Raw genomic sequence first — 14,705 nt, forward strand, 5'->3', positions numbered from 1 at the left:
CACATTTCATAACCTCAAATTTTGTAGTTATTTGTCGCAGTTACATAAAACGATAACAAAAATGCCAAAAGGTGCAGATATTCGCGATATCTCACCGCTTTTACAGAAACTTCGAAATTTCCTACTAGGCCGTGAACTCAGGATGGGTCTACGTTTTCCTCAGGAGGTAGCTACACGTTCACCGGACCCTCCAAACTTACCCGACGGTCCTTCTCACCTTCTAAACAAAAATTATTACTACTCGAGGGATGCCCGTCGAGAAGTACAACCTCCACCCGTGGTGGCACCACAATCGCTACTGGCAGCGGAGGGACAAACGGAGGCAGAAAATCGTAACAAGCGTGTTACTCCCGGACCTGTTCATCGTTGGGATTAGAATTTTGGGGGGCAATATGTAGTGTATATAAAGTAGTGTTATTGCAAATTTAATTGTTAAATATACCTTAAAATCTGTGTGGTTTGTGTACTGTGCACAATTTCATTATACGCTCGTTTTTCCCGAAATTATGGTTTGTGCGCTTATTTAAAAAAGGACCTTTTTAATAGAGGTATAGGAAGGGTTACCATATCTTTTAGGAACCGATAATTATATCACTTTCGATTCCCAAAACGTATTAAGACATTCAATGTCAAAACGCACTATTTCAACTTCACAAAAGTGTGAAATTGTCATACACCGAAATAAGAATAATTTTCTTAACATCTACCCTTTGATCTCAACCGCATTGAGCAACAAAATTATCAAATAAATAAAAGAAAAGTCCTAATTAGAGGTTTATTAGTTTTTATACGGGCTACCTCTCACATGAGGGTCCCCCATATCTCACGCGGTGCCATTTGTTTGGTCCATTTTCGTATTTTGCCAAAAAAAAGGAACAAATACAGGATATGTAGTTACACAGGACGCGATAGTCAATATGGTGACAGTCCCACACATTATGGCAATCATAGGCAACTATATACAGGGTGGTGACTTGCGTAACGCATCATAGGGATTTCAATGTAAAATTCATAACATGCGATTATTGGCTCCCCAAATTATTTTAGAGCAAAAACGTATTAAGGTTTTTTGTAGGAAAAAATTTTTTACGCCAATCAACCGTATTAGTTTTCAATTTTTTGAATACTAAAGACGGAAAATTGGAAAAATAAACCCCCATCTTTTTCAATAATCTGTGATGCCATGGAATTTTACAATAAAATAACTACGCCAATATCCGTCATGCCATGGAATGTCTGCTATGAAACAAATGAAATTCTATCAAAATAGTATATTGAAAGACAAGTGTTACAATGCGACCTATTGTAATACGACTACCTTGTGGCACGAGTGGCGACGCGAAGCGTAGCCACGAGTGTCCGCAAGATAGGAGTATTACAATAAAGCATTGTAACACGCGTTTTTCATACTATTTTTTCTATTTCGGTGCTTTAATTTAATTAAAAAATCATTATCAGAAACTATAGGGAACATTAGAACTAACATGTTTTATGTTGGGAACACTTTTTATGCCGTTAAGTTTTAGGTTGGCAGCGTAGTAAGACTGACATTTTGAAGTTCAAACATGGAAGTACCTACTTGTACCATTGACTTGTACTAACTAGTAACTGCCAACTTAAGAGATGAGTTACCAAAAAAAACGACTATAATCACTGTCTTTGTACAACTGTTTTCGGCCTAAAACAGTTGTACAAAATCATCATTGTGACACCGAAATAGAAAAAGTATTTTATTTAGAACAGCGAATTCAACATAAAGAAAGACCAAATTACTAAAAACGGTTTCCTAATATAACAATTTACAATAAATGTTCGAATAAGTCACCATTAACTGCAAGACAGTAACCAAGTCGATCATAAAATCCATTTCGAACTGCTGCTAATTGACAACTGGATATCTTTTTGTTTTAGAAAATTCCATGGCATCGCAGATTATTGAAAAAGATGGGGGTTTATTTTTCCAATTTTCAGTCTTTATTATGCAAAAAATTGAAAACTAATACGGTTTATTGGAGTAAAAAAATTTTTCTACAAAAAACTTTAATACATTTTTGCTCTAAAATAATTTGGGGAGCCAATAATCGCATGTTATCAATTTTACATTGAAATCCCTATGATGCGTTACGCAAGTCACCACCCTGTATACTATAGGTACTGTGTTCAAGCTTTGTTGATAACAGAGTATTTAGGTCGGTGATTGGTTTGACAAAGTCTCCATGAACCTCTAATAACTTTCTAGAAGCCAAGGCAAATTTTACTGAGGTAGATGACTACCAATTTGAATTTGAGGGGTGTGATTTCTCTGCATGTTTTTGTTTTGGTCTCTTCATGGCATACTATGTAGGTATAAGATGTCGAGAAATAAAGACTGTTATTATTAATTTATTAGTCTTTGAGAGTATCAAAAGCTCTTCTAGTCCTTTAAATGCTAAAGAGTCGTTCAAGAGGAATCTTCTTGCGTTTTTAAGAGTCTTTAAGGGCTTTTAAAAGATCTATTGGATTTTGATTCAACGATTTCCGCAGCCCTTTAATGGTTTTTAGAGCTCTTTGTTAGACCCATTGAAAACTTTTGATACCACTTATCAACTTTTAGTAATCTCAAGAATATTTAATATTAGGAGTGCTTTTAAAACCCTTCATAAGTTATAAGGGCCTCCAGGTATATTTAAATTTGAGGGCCTTTTAGAGTTACAATTCCTGAAAGCCTCCCAAGACTCTAAAAGAGTTTCTTAGTTTGGTTTGCATTATCTTTCCACCCTAAACAGATGACTTTTTTGTATAAAGAAATAAACATTTTATTTACGGGATGTTGCCAATAAGAGCAACTAACCGAGCCGTTAAATTTGAATTTTAAAATCTGAATATAAAATAAAATCCTGCACATTATATTTATTTGAATCGAATTCAAGTTAATCTTAATCCTACGTTGAACTGGGCGGAGTTTGAATCGGTAAATCGTGGACTTTCGGTCTTAAACCCTTTCTACTGTATCCGAAAGCCGCCGTAATTATGTGGGTGGCAGCGGACACAGTCAAGGCAACATCGTGACCCGTGCCTATGCTCGGATTGACTTCCACCAAATCGATCGCGTTCAGTCGACCCGTCTTGTGCACAATTTCCATCAGATGAATTCCCTCGCGTAAAGTCAGACCGCCTCGTACTGCAATCGGATTAACACAAACCGACATTTCGCAATTTACGGACTTACCCGGCGTTCCGGTACTGGGAGCTTCCAAAGAATCGATGGAATCGATATCGAAACTGACGTGCAACGATTTCGTATGCGTCGGATCAATTCTATCTAGCGCCATATGGACGCACTGGTGAATGCCGTACTTCTCGATTTCTTCCATTCCGAAAGCGGTTATGCCCAAATTGTCGATTAGTAATCTTTCAAAACTGTCGACGGATCGTAAACCAATATATCCGATGTTTCGTATCGACATAACGGGTTTCTGCCAGTCCATACCGGGCAGATACGGCCAGTAGTCCGACAGTTCCTTCGCTAGTAAAGCTACGGGCATGCCGTGCAAATTACCCGAGTCTGAAGTTAAGTTTGTATTTATATCGGCATGTGCATCGATCCAAAGGACTGCAACGTCCGATTTCGCTTGTAAGTGGCCATCGACTGTGGCCAGAGCTAAAAGAGGCAGTCAGAGGTATTTGCCACTAAAGCTTAGAGAAGCCACATATGGATTTTTTGCATTCAGACTACTAATTTGAGTTAGAAGTTTAAATTCCAAATTCAGACACTAAAAGTCACCATGTTCCAGAATTCAAGAACAATCGACAATAGATTCTTTGGAAAGCCTTCTTTGCGGTTTCCAAAGAATTCTATTGTTAACATCCTTTTTGCACTCCTTCGTTCTAAATCGCGTTTTCCCAATAAAATATGAAAGTCAGGAACGACAATTTTACAATTGACTATCTACTTTGACGCACTAGTGCCTAAAAATTCAATGAAATTATCTATTTAGAGCGGATCATAAATTAAGTACCTAGTATGATGGAAGAGTAAAAAAGAAAATATAAAAAATCTGCGCCTGTAGGATAACTCTCACTTATCCCGGTCATTTTAAGTGGGATAAGAACTTAATTACCACACTCAGTGGGATAAGAACTTCATTACCACACTCAGTGGGATAAGCCCTTGTCAAAACAATGTATGATCAAAAATCAACTATCAAGATTATATATTGTAAACATTAACGTCTGATGGAAGAGTTCCAGACTCACTCATGACATAAGCAAAGAAATCAGAAGCAAAATTTTTGACGTACAAATTTTCTTGACGTTAGGATTTTCTTGTTTCTATGGCGTCGAAAACTGCTAACTATGCTACTTCGATTGAAATTTAAAAAAATGCATCAAATTTATTTTTCGTTTTTAGCAGTAGAAGAACAGTCGCAGATAAAAAGTTGTATTTAATACTTGGGCTAACGGCCATTAACATACTCATGCTCTTACAATAGCTCGGGCTAACGCCCTCGTATGCGCAATTGTCGCATTCGTAAGTTAATGAGGCCGTTATCCCACCACTGATTAAATAAATAACTATTACCTGTAGTACAGGGGCAAAAATAAGCTTAAACCAGAAGTTTTGAACAATAAATTGACATTTTAAATTTCTAGATTTCTACTTTATCGGCATAGAGGACTTGATTTTTTCAAAAGAATTATAATGTCGCAAAAATCTCGCGAAAAGGATTTGAATTATTTAACTAATCCGTGCAAAAAATAGAATACATTACTGCAAAATAACTGTTCCCGCACTAATAATGCAAATAACTATTTCGGAACAACTTTTCAAGAAAAAATAAGGTTCCAAAGTTCATGAAAAGCAACACATTAGCGCTTCTGAATGGTCTGGACATGTACCTATAGTCTGAATTTAGTTATTAAATCTGACGAATTCACAATGTGGCCCTTCTATGCCTTTATAGTTCGCTTACACGAGCAAAAGTACCGATTGAATGATCACCGCCGAGCGTCAGGCAAATTCTGCCATCATTCAACACCCGAGTGACCTGCTTTGAAAGCACCTTCGTGCACGCTACCATATGCTCGTACATTAGCATATTGGGAACGCTATTCGAAATATCGTGATCAATCGAGTATACAATATCGCCGTAATCCTTTACATCGATTTTATCATCTGCAAAAGTAGATTCATTACACGATCGACAAATGAAGATACTTACGGATTTTCTGCAGAGATTTAATTAGTCCGGCGTCCCTCAAGAACTTCGGTGCGTTACCGACTCCCACCTTGCGTTGCCCATTCTCGAACGGCACACCGATCACGCCGATTTCGGTTTTCAAGCTTGCATTTCGAACTTGTCTCAGTAATCGTACACTTACTCTGTTAAACATGTTTTTTTATCAAACGAAAATATTAAAATAAACGTGCGCATAGTATCACATTGCACAATTAATGTGATATATATTGAACTTGACCCCGCAAATGTCCCAAATTCGATAAGGATTGGTGAGCACAGATGAAGTTTCATCATTGTTGACATGTTAAAAATGACAAGGATGCCAGTGAAATAAATATAATCTGGTTTGTCTTTTGTTTTCTGCTGCAACTTTGATCATAAATCTTATGTTACATTTAGCAAATATCGGGCGATCAAAAATGATTGGCTGTCGAGTCGCCTTAGGAAGTTCAAGTTAAATAGGATTTCCCATGTAAACAAAAATTCCAAAGGCGACTAGACAGCCAATCATTTTTGATCGCATTGTAGACAATGTGCATAGTAAAAAGAAAAAGACCAAGATGGAAGAAATACATGCAAAATCTGTACAAAGCCACCAGAAAGTCATGTGGTAGGGGTATCACTACGATCTTGGTCGCAGACAGATGTATATCAGTGGATATTTTGAAACATTTGCAAAAACAGATGGCATGGCACTAAGAAACGTAGAGAGAACCTGTTCGTGCATGCTGCAAAGATACTGTCAAGTGTTAAATCAGAAATTAATAAAAAAAAATGGAAGAACGAATATGTGGAGAAGAGTTTGGTGTTAGAAAAGAGATGCAATTAGGTTTTGACAGAACAATTGAAGGGAGATGCTTGAAGAAAGCAAAAAGTTTGTGTGTTTTGTTGACGTGAAGAAATCTTTATACGAGTCACAAGAAATAGTGTTGAGGATTAGGGAGAGAATAACAGATTGGTTTGGTATCGGGGTGTTCTCCAACTCTTCCAATGTATATGCTGAGGAAATGGCAAAAGGGAAGTTAGAATGAAAATCTCGTGTAGTGCAGTGGTACCAAGGGTCCCTCTGGTTCGCGCTTGCATATTTGTAAATGTACAGTGGGTTAAGTTGGTAGCCTTGACTGAAACTCCGCCCACCTAAAAATAAATGCCAAAAATAAATAAATTAAAATGGGACAGTGTTTCAAGGAAGATTACGGAATTTAGGTTGCTGACAACATTATCCTCCTTGCGGGAAAATGTACAGGAACTGAAAGAAATGTTTACAACAATTTGAGAAGATGAAAAAGTAAATACAGCTCGATGATAAATTCAGAGTTAAAAAAAATCTGTAGAGCGGTTTTTCATCATTCATTAGTTATATGCTATTTAAAATTTATTAATGTTATACATTATATACAACTTGCTTTTTACAGATAAATATTTTCCTAAAATCTATAATACATTGCTTATGTTTTATACAGAATACAGTTTTAAAATCTAATTAACAAATTAACAAATATATTAATTGGAGGTGTGTTCACATTTGCGACTTTGTGTGGTTTTCACGGTCAAAATTCTCCCCGCGAATTTTCGAATTGTCATATTTACACATAATAACGCATGTAATTGTTAGTTACGTAGCTAATAAATGAAAAACACCAATTTATCACCGAAGCTCTAAGTTACATCAAATCACGTGTAGATATTCGGAGTTCGATTAGGATGAAAATGCGCGAGGAGAATTCCCATCGAGAGATATAAACACAAACAGCCTCTAGATTGAAGTATCTCAGAAATTGACAACTGATATGGCGAGTTTGCTACTAGCCTAATTGACAGAGAGTAACTACAGCCAATCATAAACTGCATAGTATGTTACAATCATGTCGAATCGTCATCCTCGGCAGCTGCTTACTAAAGAAAACATAGTAAGGCGAACAACATAGAATGACCGCAACATGTTGATAATATACGACAAACTAACACCGCTGCCATTCACTTTGTAACAATGATGATAATACAAGACGCAATAAATAATACCTTTATAACGGCTAATTTGACACAATAATACAAAAATGTATATAAAACGACTAGTTTCTAAAATACAGGATGTCTCCATTCGACTGTAGGTACGGGAAATTTTAAAATTAAGGCCCGCCAAAACGTTAAGATATGTATCGATCGGAGAAGTGTTGAAGTTATAATAAAAGAAATACGCAAGGACATCCCATATTTATCCCTTAAGCACACGCACGCACGATCTATTACTATTACGTTATTAATAATAAGTGAAAGGCAGCCTTTTTACTCGCTATAAAGCTTTGAAACGGTTGTGCGGCACATTATTCAATATTATATCACAAAGCATTTGTTACAACAGCACCTTACGTTTAACATTAACAATTCATAAACTTCTCAGTCAGTCCTAACAATTAACAAAAAGAATCCAGAGTGCCATTTACAACAAATGCTCCTTTTATAAAAATATAAAGATTATTCACAGATATTTTAAACAAAGGCCCAGCATTCTAAAGTTTTCACTACGAAATCTACCTTAGGTGTTAACGGATCGTTGCCGTACGTATTACAGGATTCCGATCTACCCTGATACAAATCTCCGTCTAACCACAGTCCGAATTTACCGTCGCCGGCGCCGATGCTGAGACTCTCATTGTTACCTTTGATAAAGTACAAATTCTCGCCCGTCCAGTTATACACTTGAAAGTGCGGACTAAACCTGAAGAGCGACGACTCGCCTGTTCCATAGAAGTGATCGGAAACTTGCAGTGCGCAAGATGTTAGAGCACCAAACACCTGTTTAATCAAGAATTAGAGAGAGTACATTTTTCCTCTATTAATCTCGTTTATTTCGTTAATTTTCACAGGGTGTAACAATCTTGGGGTAGGTAGTTCCTTATTGCTAAAAAAATTAGAAAAAAACACACACATGCGCCCCTCTTCAGAAGATATCCAGGTTTGAGACTGGAACAAGTAAAAAAGTTCTCGCCCTAAGGCGAGTGACTTTAGCGCATTTTCCATGCATTGGCCAGTACTTCCCAAAAGGCCATAGCTATGTGCGGTATGTTTTTCTTTACGAAAAGTATCTACGGTTAAAATTTCAAAGAAATGTCTCCATAAATAACAAAAGTTGGCATTGCGCATGCGGACATCGGATTTTTGCGATAGTTACCTTTACTAGCAGCACCTGTGACTAAAATTTCAAAGACTGCACAGAATGCGCATGCGCACATCCAATGTTTACAATATGAGATATGTTTGCCTGCATGCGCAGATGAATCGTCACGATTTTTCTTGGGCTCAGGTGCCATTTAATTAAAAAAGAACGAAATAAATATATTGAAAAGTGTAGTAGCTAAGGCCTCGGACGGACAGAGAAAATGATTGCAACAGCACACCCAACTTCGTTGGAAGATGCGCTAAAAATTTCAGTCTCCTGACAGTTACGGTTCTTGAGAAAGATAACCTCAACTTTCACGTAGGTCTGATGTAGAACCACAAGTGGCAGGTGGCCCAAACAAATATAAAAGAGTTGAGAATTTTTGTTTATTTCTCCTTAAGGGTCCAAAATGGCTCACAGTTTAAACCAAACTATAGTTTTGGATTCTACGCACCCGATTTAGTAAAGAAAAGTAAAATTTTGTGTTTCCCAATATAAGGTAATGAGGACCTGGGTGACTCAGAAAAAAATGAAAATTTTTTCACAATCGCGCAAAAGCCGCATCCATACTAAATCGCACTACACGCTCTAATCCTTCATTTTTGGATTCTACGTACCCCATTAATAATAATAATAATCTCTTTCCTGATAGCGTTGACTATTGTGGCCATCAATAGCTATGTTGGTAAGTATGAATTACATACTATCCCTAGATTTCCAATGTACGTGTGTGATTGTTATTTATTTATTTATTTTTTATTCTTTTTTTAGAACCCTACATAACTTCACCAGACACAGACACTAATCGTTACTTGATTTTAATCCGTGCGATTAGTTAACCAGGCTAGACCTGAGTTCTCACAAGAAACACCGACCATAATAATAATAAATCGTCTTTATTGAAGACGATTTATTATTATTATTATTATTATTAACGGGGTACGTAGAGTCCAAAAATGATTCTACGTACCCCATTAATAATAATAATAAATCGTTAATTGAATAGTTTCACTGTGCTTGTTTGGCTTCGTCCCCTCAATCACCCAAATATTGCTTTACGTACTTATGTCGGAAAATTAACGAAATAAACTGTGGCGAGATAGGATAGAGCAAAAATTGTACGTTTCATTATCATGGCGCATATACAGGGTGGTGACTTGCGTAACGCATCATAGGGATTTCAATGTAAAATTCATATAATGCGATTATTGGCTCCCCAAATTATTTTAGAGCAAAAATATACAGGGTGAGTTTTTTTTCACTTTAAGCATTAGGATCTCGGAAACCGTAAGACATAAAGATTTGGTTAAATGAGGAAAGAGTTGTAGCTTTAAGAGCTTATTCAAGATATGCTTTTGTTTTTTTTTTTAAATTCACAGTTTACTAGATATGAGCGAAAAACAGATTTAGTGATTTTTCATTCAACTGTTGTGGAATCGTTAATTAATATCAAATACAGAAATATGCAAAGAACAAAAATTGTAGATTTTTTTCCACTTAATAAGATACGTTTATTAATATTTAATAATAATAATGAGAAATGTCTTTATTGTCAACCGAACAAACAGCAAATAAAAAACATTTCTTCTTCTTCTTTTATAATTTTCGAGTTATAACGCAAACTTGCATTTTTTTAAATGGTAATCATAGTTGGCTGTGACATTTTTAAAAAGTGCATTTTTTCTGTTTACAATGATAAGATTCATTGTAATGACTTTGACAAATAAACATGGTACAGAACTGTTTGTATTATTAAGAGTAGTAAAAACAGATTTTGCCATGCGAAACATTTTTGTTCCCTTAATTACTGTCTATTATAATATTTAACTTGCAGTTAGATGTGCGGCGGGGCACCGTTGTGTTGAAATCAGCGTAAATTACGTCGTGTTTCCAAATCTAACCCATCCTACATATCTTGAAATTCATTTGGTAGAAAATGAAGATAAAATTGGCCTGTCCAATTTTCGTCGTAAATGAAAGGTACCTATTTCACTAGATATTGTTTTCCATGGCCAACTCTGTTTACTTATCTCTCAATAGTACGAAAATAACTGCAGGGCGTTTATTTATTAAAGTACATTGAGCAAGCCATATATCGTTATAAAGAGAAAAATTTGTCCTTTTTAAAAATGTCAAAGCCAACTATGACTACCATTTAAAAAAATTAAAGTTTGTATTATAACTCAAAAATTGTAAGATCTAAAAATAAATTAGTATGTTCATCATGTTAAGCATTAAAATGTCTATAACTTTTATTCGTGTCATTTCGTTGTATTTCTAATAATAACGATTCTACAACAGTTAATTGAAAAATCACTAAATCTGTTTTTCGCTCATATCTAGTGAACTGTGGATTTTTTTCAAAAAACAAAAGCATATCTTAAATAAGCTCTTAAAACGACAACTCTTTCCTCATTTAACCGAATCCGTATGTCTTATGGTTTCCGAGATCCCAATGCTTAAAATGAAAAAAAAACACCCTGTATTAGTTTTCAATTGTTTTCATATAAAGATGGAAATCTTTCTGTTTTAGAAAATTCCATGGCATCACAGATTATTGAAAAAGATACAGATTTTATTTTTCCAATTTTCAGTCTTTATATGAAAACAATTGAAAATTAATACGGTTGATGCATGTTACGCAAGTCGCCACCCTGTAAAGCAGACGGACAGCCCTACTCACGTTATTGTCAGTGTCTTCTATGACTAATAAAATTGGCGATTCCAATTTGTTCATCTTCCGGTACATGGAATTGAGACTGAAACCGTGCTGACTAGTGCTGAAGACGAGCGACCACAAGTAGCCCTCGGCGCGAGCCGGTAAATGCCGACATAACGATTCACGATGTAAGTCGGTCAGAATTTCCGTGTTGCCGACTAGTTCGGGTGGTGCAATATCGATGTCCAGAGAAGGCGCCACTGACGAGTACAGCGCTTGTCGCAGCTCCTCTGACATGGGCAGCACCTAAGAACGACAATGACACAATTAACGCTAGCAAAGACATATTTTAACCGTTGTAGTAGTGCACATTTACTTTGTAGTCGTTCCGGTATAACTTGTGACAGTCCACTGTTTAATCCGTTCTAACATGCACATGTTGATTGTGTCGTATCATTTTGTTAACTGAAATATTTGGAAAAGATTGACAAATGCGGCAGTATAATTTTGGGCGATTTTAATGCCGGTATGTGACGGATCAAGGCAATAACAATCAATTATCTTGTTTGCATACAGACACCATAATTACATTGTAGTTTACAGTCGCAATTACTTACGGTGAGTAATCAGAATTTCATTACGACAAATGACATTCATCAGCTTATTGTTTATGAGAGATTGGGTCATGTAAGTATCACTTACTACTCATTATATTTATACATTGATTAATTAAACAAATATTCTCAGTTTCAATGCCGTAGTGAAAGAACTGGTGTATCAACATAATGTTTGAAAATTGTGAGTTGTAAAAGAATAGAGCACAAAATTATAAAAGTGTTGGAGGGCCATACCCATGTAAGTTACTGCAACAGTCAATCCTCAAAATGACCTATAATGCGTTAGCTAGAAGGCTATGGAAACCACTTAAGTGAACATTAAAAGACCTAAAGTTAAATCTTAAAAATCAATGGAAAGCTTTGGGTTTTGGTGATTTCAGTACACTACTTCAAAGCTTAGGAGGTTCAGAGCAATACTAAAAGGCACTTCCATAACGTTCCAAATGCTACAGAGTTTTCCATGGTCCTTCCAGAATGTAATTTATGCACTTTCACTCAATTAATTATCATTACTCAAATAATTACACTGGTTACATTTTCAATTTAAGAAATAAGATTTTAAAAAACCAGTTGCCAAATTCTTGACAGAACAGCTTCCTAGCTCGAAGCAAATATTTAACAAAAAAAACTTGTTGTTCTTAAGTTGAGTAGGATACCATGGCTATCTTTGTTATTATTATATTTACAGATTCGGTGAAATTGTCAAAGTTGTTTTGTTTTTGACGTTAATGGATATTCAGATGCGACATTTTGAAAAAAATAAATCGTTTCTGGGATAATTCGAAAAAGTGACAATCGCCAAGTTTTAAATAAAATTTGCAAAATTCGATGGAATAAATTCAATAGGTTTAGAAAAAAATTTTTCGAGATATTGACTTCCTTATTTCAAATGATCGCCATATTGGATGTTTACGTCACTGGATAGGGAAAAAATTACAAAACCAGTGATACCAAACACTTAGTATTTCATTTGGGAATCAATCTTACGCCTCGAAGTTTACAATGTATTTCTTATGGCAATAATTCCATGGCTGACTGTGATTGAAACTAAATTCGTTCATTTATTGTTTTGCATACTCAACATCGACACGGCCATAAGAAATACATTGTGAACTTCGAGGAAAAAATACAAGGTTGAAATGAAATCCTAAGTGATTAGTATCACTGGTTTTGTAATTTTTTCCTCTAACGAGTAACATAAAAATCCAATATGGCGGCCATTTAAAACAGTTGATGTCAATATAATGTCAAATAATAATAACAAAGATAGCTCGTTAACAGAAGTTCATTTTTTACTGCGAAACAAAATTATTGAGGAAATCAGAAGGCTATATTTGCACTTTTTGTAAACACCACCTTAAGAAACAGTCATAGGTCTCGTTTCTTTTTCAAATGAGATTATAAATAAAACCCAAATTAATATCACTAAACGTTTGTGCACCTCACAAATATATGAAAATGAATTAGTGTCACAACACAAACACTACAGGAATTGATTAAAAAAGTTGCAAAATCGAGAAATTTACTCGAATCCACCCCCATTAACTAGCAATATGGTCTGATATGAATTATAAAATAGAATATGCCACTAAGCCAAACAATCACACCCTCTGAACCTTGCACCGCTTGCCCTGAACATTACCATTTTTCCAGATGCATTAAAAACCTATTCACACACTTGTAAATTAGCAATTGAAAACAAAACTTTCTACACAATAAATGTGCAAAACGAGTGCAGTTGTTTGAGCAGATATTATTTAAAAAAACTTGCACCGCTTAGAGCTATTGTAAACCTTGAAATAACTCGATCACATATTTCAATAATAAAATGCAAATATCGTTTGATAAAGTTTATAAAAAGAATATAACAAATAGAGTCATTACAAAACCTGTTGTTAAAACTGGAAATAGAAATTTCTAATTGCCACCTTGCTACGAACTATGTCATAACTTCCATGAAAGTTCAATTGCCTTAAAATTGCATACATTATTATTACGTTTACTCATGCCTTAATGTATGCAAGCGGGAATATTGAATAATATTATGAACAATATTTGAGATGTTGTATGAAATCTTATTTTTGCTCCCAGCTAAAATTTCCGGAGAGAGATTAGTCCCTTAAATTTTCTTAAAATGTTAAAGAGCATATGGTTCGAATGATATTCATTTGCAGAGTCGGTCAAAGTAATTTTGCAATTGGCCCATGCTAAACGTCCCCCTCACCTTATCCAAATATAGAATATGAACAAAATTATGTCGTTATTTTTGAGCGCACTCAAAAAGAAACAAAAATTTCTTGTGATATGGCCATGTCTACCTGGTTTTGGCCTCTAGTCCAGGCTCTATAATATTTTTGTATGAAAAAAATTAGTTACCGGGCGAAACCGGGTTTTTCAGGCAGGTGGAATGAATAGAATTTGGGAAAAAATAATTAAAACAGCTGACTTTTTCCCTCGGGTGAAATCACGGGGGTTGAAAGGGGTGGAAAGTGGTATTTTGCAAATTGTGGTAAAACTATTGATTTTAGACGAAAATGGTACAAGTTATAGAGATTAAAAAATGAGCAACTTTGTTTTGTTTGCAACTCGAATTTTTGCTATGGGAATAATATTTTTTTATTTTTGTTGTTGTTTTGGACGATGAAAAAAAAAAAGATTTTTCATCCCCTTGAAAAAGAGGTGGTTTTTTCAGAAATCGTGAGATCTTGGAAACGGTTCAACTTTATGGGCCCAAACAATTATCTTCTGTTTTATCATAAAACAGGCTATGTTACCTTCAATTTTCAAATCCCTACGACATTTTTTTGCAAAAATAAGAATAAAAAACGGTTTTTCTAGGAAAATTGGAAGTTATGTGAAAATAGTGCAGATACAAAAGTTGCTCATTTTTTTAATCTCTATAACTTTTAGATTTAACATTTTCGTCTAAAATCAATAGTTTTGCCACAATTTGCAAAATACCACATTCCACCCCTTTCACCCCCCGTGATTTCACCCGCGGAAAAAATCAGCTGTTTTAATTATTTTTTCAATTCATTCATTTCACCTGC

General features: G+C 35.2%; 2 protein-coding genes across 2 annotated transcripts; both read right to left on the reverse strand.

The window, feature by feature from the left end:
* Positions 1–2,874: 2,874 nt before the first annotated feature.
* LOC116168205 (arginase-1-like) lies at positions 2,875–5,561 on the reverse strand. The gene is made up of 4 exons (XM_031483909.1): positions 5,202–5,561; positions 4,967–5,155; positions 3,209–3,640; positions 2,875–3,160 (listed from the first exon to the last, which is right to left on the reverse strand). The coding sequence occupies exons 1-4, from the start codon at positions 5,371–5,373 to the stop codon at positions 2,922–2,924; spliced, it is 1,032 nt and encodes a 343-aa protein (XP_031339769.1). The 5' UTR covers positions 5,374–5,561; the 3' UTR covers positions 2,875–2,921.
* Positions 5,562–6,576: 1,015 nt separating this feature from the next.
* LOC116168233 (nuclear receptor coactivator 7-like) lies at positions 6,577–13,500 on the reverse strand. Its single transcript, XM_031483941.1, has 3 exons — positions 13,298–13,500; positions 11,063–11,344; positions 6,577–8,015 (listed from the first exon to the last, which is right to left on the reverse strand). The coding sequence occupies exons 1-3, from the start codon at positions 13,298–13,300 to the stop codon at positions 7,710–7,712; spliced, it is 591 nt and encodes a 196-aa protein (XP_031339801.1). The 5' UTR covers positions 13,301–13,500; the 3' UTR covers positions 6,577–7,709.
* Between the last annotated feature and the right edge of the window lie 1,205 nt (positions 13,501–14,705).

The sequence above is a fragment of the Photinus pyralis genome, unplaced genomic scaffold, assembly GCF_008802855.1.
Source record: "Photinus pyralis isolate 1611_PpyrPB1 unplaced genomic scaffold, Ppyr1.3 Ppyr1.4_LG1, whole genome shotgun sequence".
Classification (NCBI taxonomy): domain Eukaryota; kingdom Metazoa; phylum Arthropoda; class Insecta; order Coleoptera; family Lampyridae; genus Photinus; species Photinus pyralis.

Excerpts from the sequence above, each read along its gene's own strand:
- LOC116168205 (XM_031483909.1), bottom strand. The coding sequence starts at position 5,373 with ATGTTTAACAGAGTAAGTGTACGATTACTGAGACAAGTTCGAAATGCA. Across the intron at positions 5,156-5,201 it reads TAAATCTCTGCAGAAAATCC|ATGATAAAATCGATGTAAAG; the intron begins GTAAGTATCTTC and ends CTACTTTTGCAG. Across the intron at positions 3,161-3,208 it reads TCCCAGTACCGGAACGCCGG|TACGAGGCGGTCTGACTTTA; the intron begins GTAAGTCCGTAA and ends ATCCGATTGCAG.
- LOC116168233 (XM_031483941.1), bottom strand. Across the intron at positions 8,016-11,062 it reads TAGAAGACACTGACAATAAC|GTGTTTGGTGCTCTAACATC; the intron begins GTGAGTAGGGCT and ends TTGATTAAACAG.